The 8,922-nt window shown below is 55.2% G+C and overlaps 2 protein-coding genes across 2 annotated transcripts in view; both read left to right on the forward strand.

Moving 5' to 3' along the window:
• The first annotated feature begins 897 nt into the window (after positions 1–897).
• Positions 898–3,387, forward strand: htatip2 (HIV-1 Tat interactive protein 2). The gene is made up of 6 exons (XM_068739302.1): positions 898–1,209; positions 1,465–1,651; positions 1,726–1,833; positions 2,248–2,385; positions 2,451–2,512; positions 2,592–3,387. Exons 1-6 carry the CDS (start codon positions 1,022–1,024, stop codon positions 2,806–2,808), a joined length of 900 nt encoding a protein of 299 aa, XP_068595403.1. The 5' UTR covers positions 898–1,021; the 3' UTR covers positions 2,809–3,387.
• A 392-nt stretch (positions 3,388–3,779) lies between these two features.
• prmt3 (protein arginine methyltransferase 3) overlaps positions 3,780–8,922 on the forward strand; it is a 24,288-nt gene continuing 19,145 nt past the window's right edge. The window contains exons 1-8 of the mRNA XM_068740475.1: positions 3,780–3,801; positions 3,971–4,079; positions 4,207–4,289; positions 4,364–4,413; positions 6,234–6,339; positions 6,595–6,760; positions 7,086–7,227; positions 8,612–8,677. Coding sequence (XP_068596576.1) covers positions 3,780–3,801; positions 3,971–4,079; positions 4,207–4,289; positions 4,364–4,413; positions 6,234–6,339; positions 6,595–6,760; positions 7,086–7,227; positions 8,612–8,677 — 744 coding nt within the window. The remainder of the gene's footprint in view (positions 3,802–3,970; positions 4,080–4,206; positions 4,290–4,363; positions 4,414–6,233; positions 6,340–6,594; positions 6,761–7,085; positions 7,228–8,611; positions 8,678–8,922) is intronic.

Genomic DNA, 8,922 nt, shown 5'->3' on the forward strand with positions numbered 1-8,922 from the left:
TCCTTAAAGGATCATCCTGGCGCCATCGATGGGTCGATGCCGGGCGCTCGCCGTGACGGGCCGGTCACAACACGGCCGTTGATGAATTCATTGCATGCGGCTGGACTCGCTTTCTTTGTGCTTCGACAGCTTTCGGCTTCAGCGAGTGCTCCGGTGCTGCGACCCGGAAACGCTCCGGTGCTGCGACCCGGATACCCTCCGGTGCTGCGTCCTTGAAACGCTCCGGTGCTGCGTCCTGGATACACTCCGGTGCTGCGACCCGGAAACGCTCCGGTGCTGCGACCCGGAAACGCTCCGGTGCTGCGACCCGGATACCCTCCGGTGCTGCGTCCTTGAAACGCTCCGGTGCTGCGTCCTGGATACACTCCGGTGCTGCGACCCGGAAACGCTCCGGTGCTGCGTCCCGGAAACGCTCCGGTGCTGCGACCCGGAAACGCTCCGGTGCTGCGTCCTGGAAACGCTCCGGTGCTGCGACCCGGAAACGCTCCGGTGCTGCGTCTTTGAAATGCTCAGGTGCTGCGACCCGGAAACGCTCCGGTGCTGCGACCCGGAAACGCTCCGGCTGATACTGTGGTGAGATATTAGTGTCCTGGTTTAGGTTCAACAGTTTTCACCAGGACGCAGAGACGCAGTGATCATCTTTCCTGTTCCATTTGGTTGCTATAGCGACAGTACTTCTATTCAACACTGTTTACTCCATTACATTTACTTAGCTCATTGCTCCTCCCCCTCCTCCTCTTCGTGATTTACCTCCACCTGGCTGACACCTCCAAAGTGAAGTGATCCAGATTCTGTTCCTGGAACTCATTTTTGATTTCTACTTTGGGGAATACCTTTGCAGAGTAGTGACGTCAGCCTGCGTGATGCCATAGAGTGCGCATGCGCGATGGCTGAGGAAATGAGGATGGGCCCGGGGGGTTGTCGTCGGTGCTGCGTTCACGGTCTTATATCTGATCGATGAAACATTTAAATTGACGTCACTGGCGTAAAGCAGCGGCTTTTATCGATCGACACTCTGACGATGACAAACTGTGACGTTGTTAAAGTCAAGCTGCGCGCACGAGACGCAACCAGGAAGTGTCCCGGTGACGTCATCAAACGGCTCGGTTCCGTCCTGGCAGCAGCAGCCGGGCTGTTCGCCGTCCTGGCTGTCGGTACTGCTGCGGTTCTGACTTACATCGACGAGCCCGACCCGGTTAAACCCGCCAGGTAAAAGCCCGCTAACGTTAGCTGCAGAGTGCTAGCATGAGGAAGAAGCTAACTATCATGTTCATGAGGTGACGTCACGCCACGGGGAGTCCTGCTGCTTTTATTTTAATGTCTTTGTGGAACTGAGATGATAAATGGGAATATTACACAATATTAAATATCATTTTTAAATAGTCTGTGCTGACGCGGCAGTAATGCTAAGCTAGCCTCTGTGCTAAGCTAGCGTGTCTCTGTGTGGCCCGTTTGCTTCGGCAGCATGGAGGACATGAAGACTCTGGAGGACGCCTTCAGGCTCCAGAACAGAAGCTGCTTCGTCCTGGGGGGCTCCGGCGAGACGGGGCGGCGGCTGCTGCAGGAGCTGCTGGGGAGGAACCTCTTCTCCAGGGTCACCCTGATCGGGCGCCGGCGGCTCCGCTTCCAGGGCCCGGAGGACGCCAGGCTGGTCAGTGGGTTGAGTCCGTCGGACGCTGGGAGACGCTGGGAGACGTGAGGTCCGTCCTGTCTCTGTGTCTCCAGGTGCAGCAGGTGGTGGACTTCGAGAAGCTGGAGGAGTTCTCTGCTGCCTTCCAGGGCCACGATGTGGGCTACTGCTGTCTGGGGACCACCAGGGCCAAAGCAGGAGCCGTAGGTGTCCCGTCCCGAGTCCAGCATGGTTCCCGTCCCGTCCCGTCCCGAGTCCAGCATGCCGCTCTGGTCCTGCATGGTTCCCGTCCCGTCCCGAGTCCTGCATGGTTCCCGTCCCGTCCCGAGTCCTGCATGGTTCCCGTCCCGTCCAGGGTCCGGCATGGTTCCCATCCCGTCCCGTCCCGTCCCGAGTCCAGCATGCCGCTCTGGTCCTGCATGGTTCCCGTCCTGTCCCGAGTCCTGCATGGTTCCCGTCCCGTCCAGGGTCCGGCATGGTTCCCATCCCGTCCCGTCCAGGGTCCAGCATGCCGCTCTGGTCCTGCATGGTTCCCGTCCCGTCCCGAGTCCAGCATGCCGCTCTGGTCCGCCGGTTACCTGCGTGGACCTGCTCACTTCCTGTCCATGTTGTTTCAGGACGGGTTCGTCCGTGTCGATCACGACTACGTTCTGAAGTCAGCAGAACTCGCTAAAGCCGGCGGCTGCCAGCAGTTCCACCTGGAGTCCTCCAGGGGCGCCAACAAGAACAGCAACTTCCTCTACCTGCAAGTCAAGGTGTTGGGCGTCGCCCCTGCCTCGATCAGTGATGTCACCGCCGTTACTGACCGTCTCTCCTGCAGGGACAGGTGGAGGCGGACGTCGAGGCGCTGGGGTTTGACCGATTGGCCATTTACAGACCAGGGTGAGTGAGGGGGAGGAGCCTGTCCTCAGGTAAAGACGAAGAGCTCGGGCAGTCAAACGTCTCCGCCCCCGTCCCGCAGGGTGTTGCTGGTCGACCGCCAGGAGAGCCGACCCGGCGAGTGGCTGTCCAGGAAGCTGCTGGGCGCCCTGCGTGCCGTGGCGTCCACGTCGATGGCCGTCCCGGTCCAGACGGTGGGACGGGCGATGGCGTCCAACACGCTGGTGCAGCCTGAGACGAAGACGGAGATCCTGGAGAACAAAGACATCAGCAGTCTGGGGAGGGGCGCGGGGGAATAGGGGCGGGGCTTCAAAGCGTCGGACCTGGAAACGGACATCATGACCGAGTCTCTGCTAAAGCACCGTTTATTGATTATGGATCGAATATTAATGAGCGTGTTTCATCGTGACTTCAAGCAATGTTTCCCCTTCATGGACTGGGCGGCGGTTCTGACCCGCGTCGGTTCTGGACCCGCGTTCTGACCCGCGTCGGTTCTGGATCCGCGTCGGTTCTGACCCGCGTCGGTTCTGGACCCGCGTCGGTTCTGACCCGCGTCGGTTCTTGACCCGCGTTCTGACCCGCGCCGGTTCTGACCCGCGTCGGTTCTGACCCGCTTCGGTTCTTGACCCGCTTCGGTTCTGACCCGCGTCGGTTCTTGACCCGCGTTCTGACCCGTGTCGGTTCTTGACCCTCACATGCGCTAGATTTTGATGGCTTGACTGGCCGGTCTATTTCGTGCACATCTGGGATGAGGTGAAGCTCCGGCTGTTTGTTCCTGATGTTCTTCAGGGTTTTATTACGTCGTTATTCCTGTTGAGGACAAATAAAGTTCATGCCCCCCCCCCCCCCCCCCTTGTAGCACCCCCTCATTAAAGACACTGAACTCTTCCTTCAATGTGTGATCTCAGTTTATTAAAATCTTTATTTAGAACCTTTGAATTTGAATTGAAAGGTTTGCTTGCAAAGTGAAGTTCTATCCAGCTGTGCGTAAATATAAATACGCGTATGGCGTATCTGAACTCAGAAGTATTGGTGAGAGTATTCGTCATCTAGATTTGAGTTTTCTGGTTCTCGAGGCGGGTCGCCGCGGTTTGAACAGTCGGACCCGGGTCTGCGTCCTGTTCAGCGTCTCCACCGGAGGCAGCTCCTGCTGCAACTGTTGCTGTGGTGACATCTTGTGGCCATTATCTGAAAGTACGCCGCCCCCCCCTGCGCGCCCTTTACGTCATCAAACGTCACCAGGAAGTGAACTGGAAACCGCCGCGGCACCATGGCAGCGTGCGCAGACCCACGTGAGTGGAGCAAACAGCTGTTCTAAGTGTGGTGTTGCGCTAACAGGCTGCTATTTTCACCGGCTAATGTGTTCTTCGCGTTAGCATCCCTTAGCTCCGAGCTAACGAGCTAACTAGCTAACTAGCTTCGCGCTTCGCACGCGGCTGTAATGAGCCTTTATCCCATCAGGCGGTGACGAGCCGACCGAGGACGTGCCCGAGCTCTCCGACGGTGATGATGATGATGAGGAGGAGGAGGAGGAGCAGCAGGCTGCAGTCACCTGTCTGTTCTGTGACAGGTGACATGTGTGTGATGTCTTTGATCCAGATGGGATTGATTTTATTAGAGTAAAGATCTGATATCGATCACCGATCAATGAAACGTCGTCCGGTCTCTGTATTCTCATCACTTCCGGTTCCTTTCAGGTCTCTGGGTTCTGTTCCTGCCGCCGTCCAACACTGCAGCACCGAGCACCGCCTGAACCTCGCCGACGTGATCAGGAAGCACGGTGAGTATTGATCGCTGAGCAGCAGCGGATCATTCCGATCGGTGCTGATCGCCTGACGTCCGTCTCCTCTTCAGCTTTAGACGACTACGGTTACATAAAGATGATCAACTTCATCCGGCTGACGGTAAGAGAGGCCAGCTGTTTGTTTACGTTCCTTCCTCGGTGATAATCTGGAGCGTTGATTGATCTGCTGTTTGTTTACGTTCCTCCCTCGCTGATAATCTGGAGCGTTGATTGATCTGCTGTTTGTTTACGTTCCTCCCTCGCTGATAATCTGGAGCGTTGATTGATCTGCTGTTTGTTTACGTTCCTCCCTCGCTGATAATCTGGAGCGTTGATTGATCTGCTGTTTGTTTACGTTCCTTCCTCGCTGATAATCTGGAGCGTTGATTGATCTGCTGTTTGTTTACATTCCTTCCTCGGTGATAATCTGGAGCGTTGATTGATCTGCTGTTTGTTTACGTTCCTTCCTCGCTGATAATCTGGAGCGTTGATTGATCTGCTGTTTGTTTACGTTCCTCCCTCGGTGATAATCTGGAGAGTTGTTTGATCTGCTGTTTGTTTACGTTCCTCCCTCGCTGATAATCTGGAGAGTTGATTGATCTGCTGTTTGTTTACGTTCCTCCCTCGGTGATAACCTGGAGCGTTGATTGATCTGCTGTTTGTTTACGTTCCTTCCTCGCTGATAATCTGGAGCGTTGATTGATCTGCTGTTTGTTTACGTTCCTCCCTCGGTGATAATCTGGAGCGTTGATTGATCTGCTGTTTGTTTACGTTCCTTCCTCGCTGATAATCTGGAGCGTTGATTGATCTGCTGTTTGTTTACGTTCCTTTCTCGCTGATAATCTGGAGAGTTGATTGATCTGCTGTTTGTTTACGTTCCTCCCTCGGTGATAATCTGGAGCGTTGTTTGATCTGCTCTTTGTTTACGTTCCTCCCTCGGTGATAATCTGGAGAGTTGATTGATCTGCTGTTTGTTTACGTTCCTTCCTCGGTGATAATCTGGAGAGTTGTTTGATCTGCTGTTTGTTTACGTTCCTCCCTCGGTGATAATCTGGAGAGTTGTTTGATCTGCTCTTTGTTTACGTTCCTCCCTCGGTGATAATCTGGAGAGTTGATTGATCTGCTGTTTGTTTACGTTCCTTCCTCGCTGATAATCTGGAGCGTTGATTGATCTGCTGTTTGTTTACGTTCCTTCCTCGCTGATAATCTGGAGAGTTGATTGATCTGCTGTTTGTTTACGTTCCTTCCTCGCTGATAATCTGGAGCGTTGATTGATCTGCTCTTTGTTTACGTTCCTTCCTCGCTGATAATCTGGAGCGTTGATTGATCTGCTGTTTGTTTACGTTCCTTCCTCGCTGATAATCTGGAGCGTTGATTGATCTGCTGTTTGTTTACGTTCCTCCCTCGGTGATAATCTGGAGAGTTGATTGATCTGCTGTTTGTTTACGTTCCTCCCTCGGTGATAACCTGGAGCGTTGATTGATCTGCTGTTTGTTTACGTTCCTTCCTCGCTGATAATCTGGAGCGTTGATTGATCTGCTGTTTGTTTACGTTCCTCCCTCGGTGATAACCTGGAGCGTTGATTGATCTGCTGTTTGTTTACGTTCCTTCCTCGCTGATAATCTGGAGCGTTGATTGATCTGCTGTTTGTTTACGTTCCTTTCTCGCTGATAATCTGGAGCGTTGATTGATCTGCTGTTTGTTTACGTTCCTTCCTCGGTGATAATCTGGAGCGTTGATTGATCTGCTGTTTGTTTACGTTCCTCCCTCGGTGATAATCTGGAGAGTTGATTGATCTGCTGTTTGTTTACGTTCCTTCCTCGGTGATAATCTGGAGAGTTGATTGATCTGCTGTTTGTTTACGTTCCTTCCTCGGTGATCTTCTTTCAGAGTTAGTTTAATGTCTTGTAAAGAACAGCTGATCAATAAGTCTGTTTGCAGAAATGCGATGCGTCCCGCCTGACGGCGATGCCAGACGCGCCGTCACCCTGGGAGAGCGATGAGTTCCTGCGGCCGGTCCTGGCTGACGACCCGCTGCTGCAGACAGGTACGACACCTGTCTGAAACCGGTCCAGGGACGTGAGAGGCTGCTCGGTGCAGACATGGGCACGCCTCGAACCCGTTAACCCCCCCGTTCAGCCTGGTCATGTGACCCAAGCTTTGCTTTTAAGTTAGACTGGGAGGCGGGCCTGGATGAATGACTGGACCGGGTTCGTAGATGGAGGCTCCGGTCCTTTGATCTTTTAATGATAAGACCGTTACCTCGCAGTAACGTCATCGTTCTCCTCTCTGCTTCTCACAGATCCCGAGGAGCTCTGCGGCGGCGGGGGGTCGGTCCTGTCAGCGCACCGGCCATCTGGGCCCGAGTCCCATGATGCACTGCTGCAGAGGGCTCGAGCAGCAGAGGAACGAGCCCGTCGCTCAGAGGAAGCGTTGGCCAGAGCCATGGAGGACCTGCACAAACTCAAGTCAGTGATGCTTCTGCACCTCCGCGTAACGCCAGCAGGGGGCCACAGTGAGCCCGGGAACGCCTGAGCTCCGACCAAAGCTCCCTGTGGAAGTTTCAAGGAAAGGGAAAGATTAAAAAAAAGGGGAAGGGAAAATTCCACTGCAGCATGGAGGTTAAAGTAGGAGGTGGGAAGATGGACAGGAGGGGGCGGGGCTAGAAAGATGAATGCCCCCCATCTCTTCTATTACTGCTACCTCCTGCATGAAGGTTGTGCTTCCCGTTCTCTCCCTGCGGCTTTTGTCTCGTCTCATAGAAGCTAAACCGGACCCGTGCGGTTCTTTCAGGGTTCTGTCTCAGGGTCTGGTCCTGAACGCCGACACCAGCAGAACCGCCCAGCTGGGGCGCGTGGCCGAGCTGCGGGACGATGAGGACGAGGCTTACTTCAGCTCCTACGGCCATTACAGCATCCACGAGGAGATGCTGAAGGTCTGAGTGGAGCACGTGCACGTGCACACACACACACACACACACACTGCCGACGCCTGCAGGTCTCATTACAGCCCCCCCCCCCCCCCCCCGCAGAGTAAAATGTGTGTTCCTCAGCGAGCGTCTTGGCTGAAGGATTTCGCCGCAGCGTGTAAATGGAACTCATCTCGACGAAGCGACGAATCAGCAGTAAGCGCCGAGTCGTCATGGGAACCGCCGGAAACATGGGGATTCATTTCAACGCGGCTCTTACGCCCGAAGCTGAAAGTTTAGGTGGGGGGGGGGGGGGTCCTTACCGCAGTGCTTGGACACATTCCCATCGGCCGTCCTGATTGGTTCTGAGCACGGTGAAGTTTCCGTGCGTCAGGATGCTAACTCCAGCAGAACCGTGGGAGGGGTCAAGAGCCCGCGGTGGGAGGGGCTTACGTGCTTCTACGGGTCGGCGTCAGCTCAGAAGGAATAAACCGTGGATGGATGGCGTTCTCGCCGACCAGCCGACGAAGGACGTCCTCGGTCTGTAAATATGTAAATGGCTCCTCCTCCAGAGAGGAGGGGCTTGTAGCTCGGTGTGATTGACAGGTTAATTACCGCGTCCTGACCCGAACCACGCTGGTAACCGGCCCGGCCCCCCCCGGCCCGGCCGCCCTTGGATGAAGCCGCCGCAGTTTGCTTTGATCAGCTGTTATCTGCAGCGGGGTAGAAATGGCTTCATCTGCCCCCGGGGGGCGATCTGATCTGAGGGGTTCATCTGGAGCCAGAGGTCAAAGGTTATCACCTCTTCAGAATGCTTCCAAGCAGCCGTCGGTGAAATCTAAAAAAGGGGTCGGTAGAGGGGTTGGATGCCACTGCTGTGGTGACCTTTGTCCTGACCTCTAGGCCTGCGTTAACCCTCCCTGCTGTGGTGACCTTTGTTCTGACCTCTAGGCCTGCGTTAACCCTCCCTGCTGTGGTGACCTTTGTCCTGATCTCTAGGCCTGCGATAACGCTCACTGCTGCGGTGACCTTTGTCCTGACCTCTAGGCCTGCGTTAACCCTCCCTGCTGTGGTGACCTTTGTCCTGACCTCTAGGCCTGCGATAACGCTCACTGCTGCGGTGACCTTTGTCCTGATCTCTAGGCCTGCGATAACGCTCACTGCTGCGGTGACCTTTGTCCTGACCTCTAGGCCTGCGTTAACCCTCCCTGTTGTGGTGACCTTTGTCCTGACCTCTAGGCCTGCGTTAACCCTCCCTGCTGTGGTGACCTTTGTCCTGACCTCTAGGCCTGCGATAACGCTCACTGCTGCGGTGACCTTTGTCCTGACCTCTAGGCCTGCGTTAACCCTCCCTGTTGTGGTGACCTTTGTCCTGACCTCTAGGCCTGCGTTAACCCTTTTCTCTCTGCAGGATAAAGTACGCACAGAGAGCTACCGGGACTTCATGTATCTCAACCCCGACGTGTTCAGAGACAAGGTGAGCCAGGTGAAGCAGATATGCAAACGGCGTGGGGGCGGGGTAAAGGGAGGGGCATTAATAACGCCAGGGTGTCTGATTTAAAACGCAGCGTGATTTTATTAGCGCCTTGAACGCCGACTGCAGAGCTCTGATAACAGACGCAAGCAGCCCCCCCCCCCCCCCCCCCCCCAACACACACGCCTCCAGCTTCCCATCGCCGTTAGCTGCAGGAAGCGGCCATCCATTATACGGAGGCTGCGTTG

Source organism: Brachionichthys hirsutus, chromosome 1 (assembly GCF_040956055.1).
Source record: "Brachionichthys hirsutus isolate HB-005 chromosome 1, CSIRO-AGI_Bhir_v1, whole genome shotgun sequence".
In the NCBI taxonomy this organism is placed as follows: domain Eukaryota; kingdom Metazoa; phylum Chordata; class Actinopteri; order Lophiiformes; family Brachionichthyidae; genus Brachionichthys; species Brachionichthys hirsutus.

Excerpts from the sequence above, each read along its gene's own strand:
- htatip2 (XM_068739302.1), top strand. The coding sequence starts at position 1,022 with ATGACAAACTGTGACGTTGTTAAAGTCAAGCTGCGCGCACGAGACGCA. Across the intron at positions 1,210-1,464 it reads GACCCGGTTAAACCCGCCAG|CATGGAGGACATGAAGACTC; the intron begins GTAAAAGCCCGC and ends TTGCTTCGGCAG. Across the intron at positions 1,652-1,725 it reads GCCCGGAGGACGCCAGGCTG|GTGCAGCAGGTGGTGGACTT; the intron begins GTCAGTGGGTTG and ends CTGTGTCTCCAG.